The 17,344-nt window shown below is 52.9% G+C and overlaps 1 protein-coding gene and 1 long non-coding RNA gene across 3 annotated transcripts; one reads left to right on the forward strand and one right to left on the reverse strand.

The window, feature by feature from the left end:
- Positions 1-44: 44 nt before the first annotated feature.
- AIRIM (AFG2 interacting ribosome maturation factor) lies at positions 45-4,982 on the forward strand. Its single transcript, XM_072771893.1, has 4 exons — positions 45-613; positions 2,438-2,617; positions 4,343-4,461; positions 4,657-4,982. The coding sequence occupies exons 1-4, from the start codon at positions 339-341 to the stop codon at positions 4,692-4,694; spliced, it is 612 nt and encodes a 203-aa protein (XP_072627994.1). The 5' UTR covers positions 45-338; the 3' UTR covers positions 4,695-4,982.
- Positions 1,597-12,393, reverse strand: LOC140602422 (uncharacterized). Of its 2 annotated transcripts, XR_012005387.1 has the most exons (4): positions 12,102-12,393; positions 11,309-11,516; positions 10,319-10,420; positions 1,597-1,936 (listed from the first exon to the last, which is right to left on the reverse strand). It is a non-coding gene; the product is annotated as an uncharacterized lncRNA (long non-coding RNA). The 2 variants fall into 2 exon arrangements; XR_012005386.1 differs by lacking the exon at positions 1,597-1,936 and having other exon boundaries at positions 8,526-10,420.
- Positions 12,394-17,344: the final 4,951 nt, after the last annotated feature.

Consider the following 17,344-nt stretch of genomic DNA (forward strand, 5'->3'; position numbering starts at 1 on the left):
CAGAAGGCATCGCGCGTTGCGACCTCCGTTTGCGCCGCGGCTGCCGCGCTGGAGCATGCGCGGAGAGGCGGCGAGGGAGCGCCGGGCGTGGGTGCCCCGGTGGGCGCCCCCGCTTAGCCGCCGCGGGCTTCCAGGGCTCCCGCCGGTTCGGGGAAGGCGACCGGAGCTGCCAGGGGAGGAGACAGAACTCGGGCTCAAGGCCCGGGTTTCGGGACAGCGCTGCGACCTGAAAGCGGGGCCGCCCCCGGGTCGGAGGGGGTACACGGCGCTTGCGCACGGGAACCCTCGCACCTGGGCCGCCTGGCGCTGCCCGCCGGCCTGGGCTTGTCCGGCAGGTGATGGCGCAGGACCAGCCTCTGCTCGCCGTGCGGGAGGCCCTGAGGGGCTGCTTCCCCGCCGTGCAGGAGCAGCAGCGCCGCTGGCGGGGCGCGCTCGGGGACTGCCGGCCCCTGCTGGCCGCGCTCGGCAGCCTGGCGGAGCAGCTGCAGGCGGCTCAGGTCGCGCGGCTGGACGACGCGCCCCCGCTTCGGGCCTTCCCGGGCCTGCGGGAGCGGCTGCGGCGCAAGCAGCTGGAGGCTGGCGACGACGTGTTGGACAAGCTAGGGGAGACGCTGTAAGAAGAGCTCCGCGCGGGAGGGTGGAGACGCGGGGGCTCCCTAAGCAGCTAGGATCAGTCGGAGAGGGGGTTTCCCCTTCCCTGGAAGGGAAGGAGGTGTCGCAGCCTCGCCTCTTCTCCATTTGTTGCAATGGGATTTATTGATTGATTGATTGATTGATTGATTGATTTATGCATGGGACGCAGGCAGAGGGAGATGCAGGCTCCACGCAGGGAGCCCGACGTGGGACTCTATCCTGGGTCTCTAGGGTCACGCCCTGGGCTGCAGGCAGATGCTCACCCGCTGAGCCACCCGGGGGTTCCCCGCAATGGGACCTCTTGTCACAAAGTCGTTTTACAGGGGCACCTGGCTGGCGTGGTCAGTCGGGCTTTGGGCTCTGTGGTTTTGGCTCAGGTCGTGCTCTCAGGTGGTGAGGTCAAGCCCGGCGCTGGGGCTCTGCACTCAGTGTGCAGTCTGCCCTCCTTCCTTCCCTTCCTCCCTTCCTTCCTCCCTTCCCTTCCTTTCCTTCCTCCCTCACTTCCTCCCTTCCCTTCCCTTCCTTCCCTTCCTTCCCTTCCCTTCCTTACTTTCCTTCCTTCCTCCCTTCCCTTCCTTCTTCCCTTCCCTTCCCTTTTAGAGAGAGGGGATAAGTGGGGAAAGGGGCAGAGGGAGAGAGAGCATTTCAAGGAGACTCCCAGCTGGGCGCAGAGCCCCATGCAGGGCTCCCATGTCACGATCCGTCATGACAACATGACCTGAGCCAGAATCGCAAGGGAATGCATCCCTGACAAAGGCACCCCGCGCGGATAGGCCTTTTCTCGACTAGAGCAAAATAAGTGTCCAGTGTATACGGTCTGTGCCCTAGGCTAACGGGAACAGGTCGAGTACAGGGATCTTCTTTGTAGTCATTTGTACAAGAGAGCTGAGCACCTGTAATTAAGCCACGCACAAGGTGGTGGGAATATAGCAATGAACCAGGCTTGGTTTCTTTGTAGATTAGAAGAGAGAGAGTTTTTTTTTTTTAAGATTTTTTTTAAAGATTTATTCATTTATTTATGATAGACATAGAGAAAGAGAGGTAGAGACACAGGCAGAGGGAGAAGCAGGCTCCATGCCGGGAGCCCGACGTGGGACTCGATCCCGGGACTCCAGGGTCACGACCTGGGCCGAAGGCAGGCACTAAACCGCTGAGCCTCCCAGGGATACCCCTTTTTTTAAGATTTTATTTATTTATCCATGAGACACACAAAGAGAGAGGCAGAGACACAGGCGGAGGGAGAAGCAGGCTCCATGCAGGGGGCCTGATGTGGGACTCGATCCCAGGTCTCCAGGATCACGCCCTGGAATAATAAGAATATTATTACTATTATGCTCACTGTGAGCTGGGCACTTCCCTAAGCACTTTATAAGCATTATTGCATTTGATCCTCCCAAGAACCGTTTCACTCCATTCATTCATTGAACAAGTGTTTGTCATTCTACGTGCCAGTCTCAGGGTTGTGAGCACTTAGGGTGTGCAGTGAGCAACACCATTTTTATACATGATTGAGCGTTAAGTAACTTCTCCTATCTGCAGTAGTCTCTCTCTGTGCACCCAGAGCAGTTTTTCCCACTGGGACGTTTGGCAGTGTCTGGAGACCCGATTGATTGTCCTGACGTGGTTTGCTCCTCTCATCTAGCGGGTAGAGGCCGAGGATACTGCTCAGCATCCTAACACGCACAGGACAACAACTCTCCACCACAAGGGACCGTCCAAATTGAAATGTGCATGTGCTGAGGTTGAGGACCCCTGCCTTAGGGTCCTCTCGTGGTATTGCCTAATGTGAGACTTTTCCCCCCAGAGCTACCCTCCTCAAGGTGCGTGACGTTGTCAGCAGGCACGTGGAACAAGTGTTTGAGGTCTATGAGCAGCACGCAGACGCGATTGGCATTGATGCTGTCCAGCGGGCTTCAGCGGTGAGCCCCTCTGTGGCTGACATGTTGGAGTGGTTGCAGGATATTGAGAGACACTATCGAAATGCGTATCCTTTGCGAATATGTTTCAGACAGCATCCAGAGCTGTCTCAGGAAGTTTTTCATTTCAGTTTTCACGAGAGCATACGACTATAGAGTGCAGGTCAGTTCTCATTGTCTTTGAACTTGGGGAAAAATGAAACGGGGCAAGCGAAGGGCGAGGGTGGGGCTGTGATCTTAAACATGGTAGTCAGGAGAGGCCTCACTGAGATAGTGACATTTGAGAAAAGACCTAAGGAAGATGAGGGAGAGAACCAGTTGATACTCGGGGAGAGGGTGTCCCAGGTAGAAGAAATGTCAAGTGCAAAGGCCCTGAGGTAAGAGCAGGCCTGATATGTTCAGAAAGTAGCACGGATGCCAGTGTTGCTAGACTGGAGTGAGGAAGGGGAGCCCGATAGGAGACGGATTCCGAGAGACCGGGCCGGACCTTGCAGAGCCTCGGAGGTCTTTGAAAGGATCTTGGCTTCGACGGGAAGCTATTCAAAGGTTTTGAGAAGAAGGTAACAATCAGCCTGTGTTTTTGATGGAGCCTCAGCCAGCAGTACTGAGCACTGATGACGTGCCAGGTACTGTTCTGAGAAAGTCCACACGACCCCTTGGCAGGTGCTTTGATTCTGTTCCCTGGGCCCTCGTATCTTCCTTCTGTATCTGCACTGCCTCTTCCGTAGTTTCTTGCCTCTCGTGTGGCCCCTGGTCTATGCAGCCTCTTGATAGGTTTCTCCACCTCTGGCTTCTTTCCCTCTAAGCTGGCTCCAGCCGCTGTGACCTCACTTCCTTCTGAAGATGTCTTTGTTCTGCCCGTTGCCAACATTGGAGTTTTGAGCAGCTTCCATTGCTCACGGACCGGAATCCCCATGGTGGTCTTCAGTGCTCTTTATGTTCTGGCTCGACCTGCCTTCTCAGCCACCTTCCCTGCTAATGTTCCTTGCTGGCCAGATGGGAGGATTTACTAGGCCCTGAAACCAGTCCGTGCTTCTCCACTTCTGTGCCTTTGCTTACGCCTTTCCTGCCAGCTGGAATCCTTCTGCTGCCACCCGCCCCGCCATCCCCCCCAGCCAAGGGAGGTTTTCATCCTCGGAACTGCTATACAGTTTCCCCTTTAACGTCACTGAGATTGTATCTTTTCAGTTCCTGGCTTGCTTTTTTTTTTTTTTTATGGTGAGATCCTAGGTTGTTGGGGTAACATTTCATCCCTCTGGCCTTGTAGCTCTGTGAGTGAGGAGGTGCTCGGTAAAGATCGGTAGCGTTGGTGAGTCCTGCCACCTGGTAAATGGAAAGATAGGCCACCCTTTCACTCTTCTGGCTCCCGGTCGCTCTCCCCTGGGCATTTTTCCCCTTCAACATCTTTCTTTTCTTTTCTTTTCTTTTCTTTTCTTTCTTTCTTTCTTTCTTTCTTTCTTTCTTTCTTTCTTTCTTTCTTTCTTTCTTTCTTTCTCCTTCCTTCCTTCCTTCCTTCCTTCCTTCCTTCCTTCCTTCCTTCCTTCCTTCTTTCTTTTTTTAAAGATTTATTTATTTATTTATGATAGAGAGAGAGAGAGAGAGAGAGGGAGGCAGAGACACAGGCAGGGGGAGAAGCAGGCTCCACGCCGGGAGCCTGATGTGGGACTCGATCCCAGGACTCCAGGATCATGCCCTGGGCCAAAGGCAGGTGCCAAACCGCTGAGCCACCCAGGGATCCCTTCCCCTTCAACATATTTCATTTGCTTTTTGGGTAGTCCTTAACTTCCAGGAAGTTACCTGAAGAGAAAGTACCTTCTGTCCTCGATCCAGTGGGGAGACTTGGCAAACATCCAAGCTTTGCCCAAGGCCTGGGACCAAATTTCAGAAGATGAGCACCAAAGCCTTGTACAAGGTGCTGGTTTTCATTTATTACTTCATGTCTGCTCTGTGTGTGTGTGTGTGTGTGTGTGTGTGTGTGTGTGTGTCTCACTTCTTTGGAAGCATTACAGAGATGCCCTTGCAGTGCGTCTGTGTTTCTTATAAATCTGATGTTTTGCATTCTCTGGAGAGGGTGATATGCTACAGTTTTTCTCTCCTCCTATTCCAGATACCCTGTTGAATGTTTCTTTTTTCCTGGAAGAGTAAGAAAGCTGTGTGTTTATCAGCAGACAAGGGGGACGCAGCTGAAGACTGACATTGGTGCTTTCTAGTGTGGTGACCTGACATACTTGAAAAATCAGTGCCTAGGGCAGCCCGAATGGCTCAGCGGTTTAGCAGCACCTTCAGCCCAGGGCGTGATCCTGGAGACCCGGGTTCCAGTCCCACATCGGGCTCCCTGTAGGGAGCCTGCTTCTCCCTCTGCCTGTATCTCTGCCTCTTTCTCTGTGTCTCTCATGAATAAATAAATAAAGCCTTAAAAAAAGAAAAGAAAAATCAGTGCCTAGAGCCTGAGGACAGGCTTCTGATGTTGGGACCTCTCCCTGCGACATCATGGCTGAGGGCACATGGGCCACCGCTTGGCCTTTCATAAGCTTGGGAATGGAAGGAGGCAGAGAGAATGGGGGAAAGCAGTGCAGAACACTGGGGCAGGAGCCGCTGCCACAGAAGCAGTGGGGAGGGAGAGGGGAGGGAGTGTGGCCTCGCCCTCGGCATCATCCAAAGCTCTGAGCTTGGTTGACACCTGGCCCTGTTCCGTGTATTTGGGTCAGTACCTGATTCCTTGATGGAACAGGATTCTTCTTGATTTAAAGAAGTAAAGGTGATATTGATGGAAGACAGTACAGATCTTTCTCGATGGGTTACCTCCTGATAATCCCATCATAAGTTGAAAATATCGGAAGTCAGAAATGCTCTTAATACACCTAACCTACCAAACCGGTGCCCAAGCACTCACACTAGCCTACAGTTGGGCAAAAATCATCTACCACAAACTTACAATGAAATGTTGAATATCTTCTGTAATTGGTTGAAAAACAGAATAGCTGTACGGGCACAGAATGGCTGTAGGTTGTTTGCCCCTGTGATCTCTGGGCTGACTGAGCTGTGGCATGCTGCCGCCGCCCAGCATCACAAGCATGCCGCAAGTTGCCAGCCCAGGGAGAGAGCCACATTCAAAATGTGTAGGACGGTTTCTGGTGGACACGTGTGGCGTTTTGCACCATCCCATCGTAAGAGTCGAAAAACCGCAAGTCAAAGCGTCGTACCTCCCAGAGTGTCCCTGTTCCCTAACTGCTGTAGCTCCTCACTGTCCGGACAGCTCCAGTTTCTAGAGCCACCACCAGGGGGAGGTGGTGCAGCATGAATTATGCTCAGGGCTCCGACTTTGAGGAGTTCTCTTGTCCCCCTGTCCCAGTTAGTAGCTGGGGAGAGCAAGATGGTTACAATGACAGGGGTTTTGACCAAAGCTGGCGCCTGATTCACCACATTGTTTTGATCTGAGAGTAGCTCCACGGTGGGAGAAGACCTCCCCGAATCAGGCCCTGGGGGTTACATTTCTGAAGCCCATTGCCTTCATCTGTAAAATGGTCGGGTATTTCCAGACCTATCAGCTTCGGGGGTTGTGGAAAAATCTGGGTCACTGAATGTAAAGAGGCTTAATAAAGAGTATAGATATTTTTAAAATGAAAATGACTTTTTTCCTTACTACAAAAGTGATATATATATATATTTTTTTTTTTAAATCATAGAAATGAAAAAAAATCATAGAAATGTCAAAAAATTCTTAAGTGTAGAAAAGTACAAATAAAGCTCCATCAGTGATATTTTGATATATAGACCCTTACGGTGTCCATATTCACACACACAAAGAAACCAAACCCAAATATAGCGTCATTGATCTATCTATAGGGTTATTTAATCTTTTTTTTTTTTAGGGTTATTTAATCTTGTTCAAAAAACATAGTTTGCCCATCTTTTCGTATCTGTAAAAATAGCTCAACACAATTACAGTAGATACTATTACACACATCATATACCATTTTGTGAACGTATTAGATTTTCTACTTTTCCAAACCTTCATGTGTTTGTGCCTGTAAAGATCTCACATTCTGGTTGCGAAAAACAGAAATATCACAGAAAGTGAAAACACATGGTGTCTTCTGTTTTTAACAATATGGTAGACATTCCTCCAGGAATTTAAAAAACGTATCACATATGTAATAATTGTAAATAAAACTTAACTCAAAAGACATTTGGGTATCAGGCCATAAGATACACTCTGGGGGCAGATGAAAGAGATCCCTAGAAAGATTTATAGTCCAACCAGGGAAAGCTTGAAACCAGCGTCTCTCAAGGTTTAACGTGTATAGAAATCACTGGGCTCTTGGTAAAATTTAGATTTGGATTCTGCAGGCCTGGGGTGGCAGCGTCCTAGATTCTGTATTTCTCACATGGTCTCAGGTACTATTGAAGCTGACAATCCAGGGACCAGCCTGAATCGAACACACTTAAATTATAAAACAATAATAAAAGCATTTTGGGGGGAGGTTGGAGGATGGACAAAATAGGCGAAGGGGATTAAAGGGTACAAACCTCTAGGTATAAGTAAGTTGTGAGGAAATAAGATAATAAAAGCGGGTATCTGACACAAAAGCAGAAGAGAGGTGATAACCCGCTGCTCACTGGGATACTTGATAGTGACAGTGACATCTGAGTTAGGACTCGGGGATGGAGAGGAGCACGGGGTGTTGCGTGTGGAGGGGGGCAGTCTAATAAGCAAAGGGAGTGTTTGAGAAAGACTGGAATCCAGCACGGATCGAAAGTGCGGTGTGCCAGGCGTTGTGCTTATTGCTTTTACCTCCTAGAACTGGCAAATGGTAGTTCCACAGAGCGAGTCACTAGGGTTCACGGATGGAGGAATGGCCCCGTAAGGGTAGACTGGAGCCCGATTGTGAGGAGCCCTGAAGGCCTGCTTCCAGAGTGTGTGTTTTGTTCTGCAAGTTGGAGTTGTTGTGTGTGTGTGTGTCTGTGTGTGTGTGTGTGTGTGTGTGTGTGTGTGGCACAGAGCTTTTAAAATCCTGGCCATAGGGGCACCTGGGTGGCTCAGCAGTTGAGCATCTGCCTTTGGTTCAGGGCCTGATGCTGGAGACTCAGGATCGAGTCCCACGTCAGGCTCCCTGCATGGAGCCTGCTTTTCCTTCTGCCTATGTCTCTGCCTCTCTTTCTCTGTGTCTCTCATGAATAAATTAAAAAAAAATCCTGGCCATAAATAGATAAGGTGTTTTATGGTGCTTAATAATAACTATGTATCACATAAGTATGACTTTTTATCTTGTTCCTTAGCTTTTTTTTTACGATTAAGATGCTATCTTTTTAATTGTCCTTTTTAAATTTGAAATAAGTTTATCTTTTGAATAAGCGACACATTCACATCATGCAAAATTCAGAGGGTACAAGAGCACATTCAGTGAAAAGTTCTCATCTCCCAGTTACTCACTTCCCTTTCCCTGGAGGCAATGAGCATGAAATGTTTCTGATGTATTCTTCCAAAAACACTCTCTGCCCATATCCGTGCAGTGGTTGGCAGCCTCTTAGATAGCCCTCAAGGGTCCCACCTCCGGTATTCATGTCCTGGTGTATCCTACCCCCCGCCCCCTTCGGTGTGGCTGGGCCTACAGATTTGCTTCTAGGAACGGAACCCTGCAGAAGTGGTGGGAGTTACTGAAACTAACCGATGAAAAAAGCCCGAAGCTTCCCGCATGGGTCTATCGCTTGCTCTCTGATCCCTCGCCCTCGGGGAGGTGAGCTGCAAGGCTCCAGGGCGGCCCCGTGGAGCACTCATGTAAGAGACCGAAGCCTGCCAGCAAGCCCGTGACTGAACTTGGAAGCAGCTGCCCACCCCGCCACCCCGCCCAGTTGAGCCTTCAGTTGAGACCACAGCCCCAGCTAACCGCCCAGCTACAACTTCACGGGGACCAAAGACAACGGCAGCCAGAGAGGCCATGCCCAGGTTCCTGACCCATGGAAACACAATAAATGTTTGTTTTATTTTTATTTATTTATTTTTAAAGATTTTATTTTGTTTACTTATTAGAGACACACACACAGAGGCAGAGGGAGAAGCAGACTCCATGCAGGGAGCCCGACACGGGACTCAATCCCAAGGTCTCCAGGATCGCGCCCTGAGCCAAAGGTGGTGCTAAACCTCTGAGCCACTGGGACTGCCCTAAATGTTTGTTTTAAATCATTAAGTTTTGGGGTACTTTGTCCCACAGCAAAAGATAACTACTACAAGCAAATGTTTTTTCTCCCTAACTGTGAACGAATAATAGCATGCTACATAGGCAGCTTTGCACCTCCCCCCCCCCCAATTACTGTATCTTGGAGACTATTCTATGTGAATCCATAGAGCTTCCTTAACTTTTTCTAAAACAGTGGCATATATTTCCATTGTTTGGGCATACCATAGTTTATTTAGCTCCTTGCTGATGGACATTAGGTTTCCAAAGTCTTAGTGCCTTACCAGTCTCTGCAGCCTTCTTATACTCCCACCCCTGTTCATTATGCCCGTTTTCCCTGGGATTTTTCGGTTAGCTAATCATACCACATACCCCACCCCACCCCCACCACTAACCCCCAATGAAGAAAGGACTCTGTTGGCATTTTTCCTGGGTTCATTTTTAATTTATAAAGTAAGGAGAATCCTCATAGTGGGTATAATTCCAGGGCTCCTTTTTATATTTTTAAGATTTTATTTATTTATTCATGAGAGATACATAGAGAGCGGCAGCCTCCATGCAGCGAGCCCTATGTAGGACTCGATCCCGGGTCTCCGGGATCAGGCCTTGGGCTGATGGCGGTGCTAAACCGCTGAGCCACCCGAGCTGCCCTCCTTTTTTGTTAAAGATTTTGTCAGCAAACAAGCAAGCTAGGGAGAGGCAGGAGAGAATCGCAAGCAGACTCCCTGCTGAGCATGGAGCCTGATGCAGGGCTCCATCTCACCACCCTGAGGTCATGACTTGAGCCTAAATCAAGAGTCGGATGTGCAACCAACTGAGCCACCCAGGCTACCCACCCCCCTCCGCCCCACCATGCTCCCTCTCAAAGCATATCCTAGCTTATGGGTTGAGATAGTAGATGTGAGCTCTTTTCTGTTTTCCCTCAGTTGGGGGGAGTAGACTCTTGATGGTCAGAACCCCTTCCCTGTCGATGAGACAATCTGTTGGGGTGAAATGAAGAACTTAGGTCTCTTTCATTCCTGTCTCTACCCCACGCATGTTTAGAAATTGACCTCAACAGGAACGCCCGGGTGGCTCAGTGGCTGAGCGTCTCCCTTCAGCTCAGGGTGTGATCCTGGGGTCCCGGGATCGAGTCCCCCATTGGGCTCCTGCAGGGATCCTGCTTCTCCCTCTGCCTGTATCTCTGCTTCTCTCTCTGTGTGTCTCATGAATAAAAAAAAAAATCTAAAAAAAAAGAAAAGAAAGAAAAAGAAAGAAAGAAAGAAAGAAAGAAAAGAAAAGAAAGAAAGAACGAACTTGACCTCAACAGTCTCTTGGCAGAGTAGCAGTTTTTCAAAGCCAGCAGGATCCTAGGCTCCTAAGAGGAGGACTTCAGCTGGCCAGAGGAGTCCGGATTGTGCAGTGTCTGACTTGGATCTGGACAACGGGGTGCCAGCTCCAGCTGTTGAGGGATTCAGCTGCCCAGAGTGCCTCCTCTCTGCACACTTGGTGCGGGACGGTGCACGTTTGGAGGAGAAGGGGAAGGAGCTTGGGGAAGCCTGCTGAACTGCAAGTGGCCCAGACCCGAGTTCGCATCTCAGCTCACCGTCTTACCAGCTGAGTGACCTCGGCTAAGCCGTCTTCCCTCTCAGTTCCAGTTTCTTCTTCGGTATGATGGAGCTGACGATCTATTCCTTACACGATTGGAAGGTTTAGCTGAGAGGAGATAGGAAGGGTTGGGATACATTGAGCAACATGGAAGGGGTGGTTGACATTTACTCCGGACTGATTAGCCACCCACTAAGTGGGCAGCTCTGCGGTGCTCTTGAGCATCTCCAACCCTCAACCCCCCGGAGTTTCCTAAGCGCCCACCGCCTGGCAGTGACGTCGCCACAGTCTGCACCAGGGTTTTTTTGGTTCTGATGGAAGGAGTCTTTCCCCTTCACCAGTTTCCTCCCTGCTGCAGAAGGCAGGAGCACCCCCGACACCCACTCAACTGACAGCTGGGTTTCCTGAACACCCAGTCCTACACGGTGCAGGGTTCCTCCGAACACAGAGGCACCCAGGCCTCTCTCAGGGCAGCTGCAACCCTGCTGGTGAGCCTCCCTCGGTCCCAGACTGAGAGGGCTGGACACTTTTGCCCCTTAATGCCTGGGCTGGGAGGAGGTAGCCAGTCCTTAAGGAATGACAGCGGTGCCTCTTCCGGGCACTCTCCCTCCACCTCGTTCCTGGCACCCTCCTCCGTCCCTACAGGGTGCAAAGGAAAGCCATTTTTTCTGAGACGGGTGCCTGGTACAGCATTTGAGGCTCCAGCCTGGACGTCCTGATCTGGCATGTGCAAGGAGGGGCTGGCTACCTGCCTTCTTATCAAGGACCCTCATTCTGTTGCAGCCTCATTCTTTCAGAAAGAGCGTTAATCCTAAAAAACCAAAAACAAACAAACAAACAAACAAAAAACAGTGGCGAGGGAGCTGGGGAGAGTAGCCACAGAGATCCCCCTTCTCTGGGGAAGAAGCTGAGCCTTCCTCACTTCCCGATTGCAACCTGTCTTCCCTGGTGGCTTCAGGGCACCTGCTCGGCCCTCTGCCCTCAACCCCTATGTACCGTTTGGAGCGTAGTAAGTTCCGTAGATGGCACCGTGCAGGCTCCCACATCCGTATTCACTCATTTGGAGGGCTCCCCACGCGCCGCATGCAGAACCGGGGCCGCGGAGACGCATTAGAGACGTCCACGGACACATAAGCCCAGGTTTCGAACCGCTGTCATACAGGATGTGTGGGGTATGCAGGGGATGGGGGCCGACGGGTTCTTCCTGTGGGTTGGGGGGGGGCAGGAAGGGGAATGTAAGAGCAGATCCCCAGCAACGAATTCCATCGAGAATCTTCCCTCTGCCCTCTACTGGAGAAAGGAACGGGGGAGGGGTGCCGTCATGTGAGCAGGGAGGGGAGCAACCCTCAGCGCCCTCAGGCTCTCTGCAGCCCCCCCTCCTTCAGACCTGCGCACTCGTTCTTAATTTGCACAAAGAGCCCAGACTAATAAATCCACCACTCAATTGCGATCCCCACAGCGCGTTTATAGGCAGCAGCTGACTTTTATCAGCTAGTTTGTTCTTTCATATAAGCAGAGTTTTATGAGGGTCTCCTGAGCTGGCTCATAACGTGGTGAAATGTCTACAAAACTCGACCATAAATCCCCAGCACCTGCCAAGCAGAGGACGCGCTTCTCCAGACACATTTAGTCCAGCTGGTGGCTCTGTCCCCTTGCCCGGTTTGCATTTTTGCACTTGTCTCTTTAAACTTGGATTTGTTTTTCAGCTCTCTGTGGCCTCTTTAAAGGCAACTGAAAAATGAGGGGTAGGGAAAAAGAACTAGAAAGTGAAGTCTGTGCTAAAAATTACCCCTGGCTTATGTTGCTCTGAAAACTGGTCCCGATCCCACTGCCGAACCAGGGACATCAGGCTTCCCGGCCACGCGAAGCCCCGGAGAGGGGGGCCTGGAGGGCCAGAGCCGACCAAGCCCGTTGTTAGTACTTTGACCCTTTTCTGGGCCGTCACCCTCTGTACTTGCCATCCTCCGTAGTCAGTTCCGTAAACTAAAGGAACAGCTCCAGATGCCTTTTTCCCAGATGGGCTCCAAGCATGACATCTTTTCCCAGCACTCCGAACTCCCCCAAGACAGGGATGGAAGTTGAACGCCCTCCCTCCTCCAAATAAGGCAGGACGTGGACTCCCTGCGGGTGCTGGTTGGCTGAGATGCACTGGTGACTTGGGGGAGTTACAAATGCCTCGGTGGAGCGCGGAGTCCGGCTAGAAACTGTTGAGCGCGGCCCCTAAACTGTCCATCCCTGTGTTTACAGGGTCTCCTCATTTGGGTCAGGAGACCCCGGGGGCCAGGAGAAGACCCCTGTGGCCGCCCTATTCATGCGACCTCATCCTGTATCCTCTTTCTCTAGGTCCCACTTCAAGGCAGCTTCACGGGCCTGTGACCTGTGCTTAGAAGGGTCAACCCGGCCTGGCTGGTATCACCCCCTTGACATTCTTAATAGTTTTGGAAGCAGAGGGGAGATTTCCATTTTGCACTGGGCCCTGCAAAATGTGTCTCTGGTCCTGCCCAGCTTCCTTCTGGACCTACGGCAAGCAGCTACCCCAGAGCCATGGACAGACCCCCTCTCCTCCCGCCTCCTTGCTGGGGGGTGCGGAATCTGGCCTTGCTCTGCCCCCAAAGGCTCCTGAGACCCAGCCTTCCGGACACAGGCAATCGCTGTCACACGATCATGTTCTCTAAAGGGCCTGAAGAGGTGCCTCCCAGTCCCGACCCGTTATCACCTCTCAGAAAAGACTTGGGGTTAATGCCATCCACCAGGAGGAAGCCGGGGTCTAGGAGCTGGGCCGGGGGGTGGAAGCCAAACCGGGCAGGGACGGACCCCCACCCCAGACAAAGAGCCACGGACCAGGCCAAGCAGAGCATCCTCCCTTCCCCAGCCCCGCCTGGCGTGGGTTTGCAGACCCACCCGGCATTGCCACACCAGCGGAAATGGCGGTTGCCGTCCTAGCCAAACCCTAGGACTGTGGCCACAACCCCGACAGGGCCCAGCCACCACATCAAGGACGCAGCCCCACCCTCCCCTCTGCACCCCCTCCCACCTCGGGCTTCCCCGCCTCTCTCCTCACCGAGAACCCAGGGTGTAACCTCTGCTCCGGGCCAGGGTCTGTCATGGGCCTTTGCCGCTGCTGCTGCTTTGGAGGCGGGGAGGGAGAAGGTTCTAGACTGGGGGGTTGGGACATCTACCATTCACCCCTGTGGGACCTGAGCAGGTGCCTTGGCCTCTCTGGACCCCACTGTCTTCATCAAAAAGCAAAAACAAAGTGGGGTACACGGACGATTCAACTTCTTGGGGCCACCGCAGAAGGCAAATGGGTTGATACGTGTGAAAGGACTTAAAATTGCGTGCAAGTGATTTTCCTCTGGGAAGCGCCAGGCTGTAATGGAAAGAAGGCTTTGGGAACCAATAAGAATGATAATGTAATTAGTATTTATTGAGCAATTTCTCAGCCTCATGCTCACATCTAGAGCTTTTGCATCCATTATGTCAGCCCTGTGAGTCAAGGAGCCGGATGTAGGAGGGTCGCTCGACGTTTCCAGGGTCACACAGCTGTTCTGAGGTTTTAATCCTCAAGAGCTCCGCGTCCCAATCTACTACATAGTCGTCTGAAACAGACCCAGCGAGGTGCCTCTAGTCAAGTCATCGACACCTCTCTGTGCCTCAGTGTCCCCCCTCGTGCAATGGAGAGTGTGATCTCTCTTTGACAACCGCGGCGACAAACTCACTAGCAGCTCCAGCTTCGAGCTGCTCGGGGCCAGGTGGTGGCTGACTCCAGCCCCGAGCAGGGGTGCCCGGCACAGGCCTCAGGGTCCCTGAAGCAGGCGGGGGTCTTGGGGACCGCTCAGCGAGGGGAGCGTTGCTCACCTAGGCCACAGGAGCCTAAAGGTGTGTCATTTCCTGGCTACACGTGGCTGCACTTCAGAGGCGAGGGCGGCGGGTGGGAGACATCCCCAGGCCCAGGGTAATCTGGGGACCTGCCTCATTTCTCCGTCTCCCCGCTGAAGTCACCGTCACACTCCCTGAGTCACCAAAGCACCAGCTGCCCACAGGCTGCATGGGGAGGGACGTGCGCCCACTACAGGGGGCCCTGCGGATGTTTGTGGGCTCACAACATGCGGACCCCATCGCTTTAGTCCAAGGCCCCGGATCGGGTCCGAGGAGGGCCCTCCCCAACCCCTGGAGGGCTCTGGCCTAATAGCTTCCTCCAACCCACTGCCCTGACGCCCGGCTGCCCAGTCCGGAGAGAGACAGGCAAGATGGGGAGCGGCCCTCATAGACCCTGTGTAACTCGGACCCAGGGAGGAAGCCACGGTCTCTCCGTCAGTGACAATTTAAGAATTTAGGCCCATGGTTCGTCTTGGCTGCACACTGGAGTCGCTTGGGGGAGCCTTAGGAAGAAGCACCAATGTCTACATTCGCCCCCGGATGCTGATTTGTATGGTGGGATGCAGGCGTCTTACAACACCCTCCCCTACCCCTACCCCCCCCCACCCCGTCCCGTGACTTCGGTATGCAGCAAAGGCTGGAAAACAACTCAATTATTTAAAAATCTCTCTCTCAAAAAAAATAAAAATAAAAATAAAAATCTCTCTCTCTTTGGGGATCCCTGGGTGGCTCAGCGGTTTAGCACCGCCTTCAGCCCAGGGCGTGATCCTGGAGACCCGGGATCAAGTCCCGTGTCGGGCTCCTTGCATGGAGCCTGCTTCTCCCTCTGCCTGTGTCTCTGCCTCTCTCTCTCTCCCTGTGTGTCTCATAAATAAATAAAATCTTTTAAAAAATAATAAAAATCTTTTTTTTTCTACTTATTTTGAATGTCTCCTGTGTGTCAGGCTGGGCTGCGCCGAGCTGAACAGGAGTCTGGCCCTCGACCTGCACAGGGCTGGCATTGTAGTGCAGAGCCACGAAGGAAGCAAGAAAATGGATAATTTCCGATGGTCACGGTACCAGGGTAGACTGATTTGGGGAGGGAACAAGAGGGGCAGAGAAGGTTTTCCGAGCAGGTGATGTGTGCACCAAGACCGAAATGACGGGAAAGGGACAGATGGGTATTAGGTGGTGCAGCAGTTCTCAGGGTGTCGTCTGGGGATTTGGAGACCCTTCCTTCCCACCCTGCAGGTGGAAACACCGCCAAGACACTACGTGCTCCTTCTACTGGTCGCCTCTCAGGAGCATACGAGGGTTTCCCCCATGACATCATTGCTCCGACTGCTGATTGGACATGTGCTTGTGTAGGCTCAGGTTTTAAAACATTCTTAGATTTAATGTCCATATTGGTAAATACCGATAGATAGAACTCATGGGAACACAAACAGAAGCTCTTTGGGGTCCTTACACATTTTTAAAAAGATTTATTCATTTAGTTTAGACACGTAGGGGAGGGGTGGAAGGAGAGGGAGGGAATCTCAAGCAGACCCCACCCCACCCCACCCCACCCCTGCCGCCGTCGCCACCTAGCAGGGAGCCCGATGCCAGGCTCGATTCCAGGACCCTGAGATCATGACTTGAGCTGATGCCCAACCGACTGAGCCACCCAGGTGCCCCTCAGGGCCTCAATTTTAAGAACCTAATGGGGTCATGAGACCAGAAAGCTTGAGAACTGCTGCTCTGGTGGAAAAGGCTTCCAGAAGGTCCTGAGGTGGCACCAGGAGCAGGAAGGCCAGGTGACCGGATGGAAGAGAGAAAGTGTCAGTGGCCGATGAGGTGGGAGGTGAAGGGGAAGGTCGAAGCCAGGCATGCAGGGACCTGGAGAGAGGACTACCCCAGGCAGAGGAGGACGGAGAGGCTCTCCGGGTATGAGGTCAAAAACCACCCAGGGCTCCAGTGGGGGAGACAGAGGGAAGAGCATTCCAGAGAGATTTGGAAGGCGGGGTCAACCAAACCGGTAATAAATGTAGAGAGAGACTGGCTTCAAGTCGCTAGCCACGCACCAGGGTAGGGGGCGCGGGAGCTGCAGGAGTTCTGGGGTGGCTGCTGGGGGACAGAATAAGAGTAGTGTCGGGGGAGGGGGACATCCAGCCGGTTTCTGGCCAGATGGCTTTGGATGTTGCCCTAGGTGGTCAGCACTGGAGCGATGAAGCTTTGGGAGGATGTGTGCAAAGACCAGAAGAGACATCGGACAGACCTTCTGGGGTCTCTCATCCTGTATGACGTGAACCGGAAGGTCCCGGGGGCCAGGAGCCAAGGAAGGAGGGGGACCAGGAAGACAGGAAGGTCTGGGCCGCTAAGGGTGCGGAGGGGTCACGGAGGGCGAGCAGTGCAGGCTGTGACCTCTGACCTCTGTAAGAGAGGTCCTGGGCCTGTGGGCGAGCTAGCTCACCAGGGCTGAGGGGTGACTGGGGGGCAGGACGCAGGCTTTCAAGAAGGGACGGGAGAAGACAGCTTGAAGGAGATGCAGAGGGTCTTTTAGCGCGGGGGGGTGGGGGTGGGCGGGGGACATGGGAACCGTTTGTGTGGATGGTTGGTGACACGGAGCCCCGGAGCTCAGGACCCGGCCAGGCAGTCACAGGGGTTCGGGGGGAGCACAGGGAGTAGAGGGGGCACCCTCTGGGTGGCAGGTAGGAGCAAGGTGGTGTGCTGTGGGCGATCAGCCCGTGGGGGCTTGAAGAGAGAGGGAGGTGTGGACGGCCACCAAGGAGGCTGGTCTCACGGCAAACCTGGCTGGGGACCTCCCTGCCCCCGCACCCAGAGTGGCCTCTGGAGGGGGGGGAGGTTGCTCAGAAAACACGGCACACTGACTTAAGAAGTGCTTCCCTTCAAAGAGCTTCTAGTACCTTCCCTGAAAGTTTTTCCCAGTTGTCTTGTCCTCACTGGGAGGGAATGGATGGAAGAGGGACTAGGGTGAGAATTAACGTCCCACTTGGTGTGGGGAAATGGATGCTGGGGGAAGGGAAGCCCTCACCCTACTCCTGAACTCCTAAAGCAGCCGTCCGGGCTCCCCAGTGGGGACCGCAGAGGAGGGGGGGTAGGGGGCGCCTTCGGCACAATCCCTCTCCCTCCTCCCCCTCCTCCAGGCTCCAGGTTCACCGCCTGGACTCCTCT

Source organism: Canis lupus, chromosome 13, assembly GCF_048164855.1.
Source record: "Canis lupus baileyi chromosome 13, mCanLup2.hap1, whole genome shotgun sequence".
Classification (NCBI taxonomy): domain Eukaryota; kingdom Metazoa; phylum Chordata; class Mammalia; order Carnivora; family Canidae; genus Canis; species Canis lupus.

Bases quoted from the DNA above. Each gene is read 5' to 3' on its own strand.
- AIRIM (XM_072771893.1), top strand. From the start codon at position 339: ATGGCGCAGGACCAGCCTCTGCTCGCCGTGCGGGAGGCCCTGAGGGGC. The intron at 614-2,437 runs GTAAGAAGAGCT...TTTTCCCCCCAG, and splicing joins GACAAGCTAGGGGAGACGCT to AGCTACCCTCCTCAAGGTGC. The intron at 2,618-4,342 runs GTATCCTTTGCG...ACTTCCAGGAAG, and splicing joins GAGAGACACTATCGAAATGC to TTACCTGAAGAGAAAGTACC.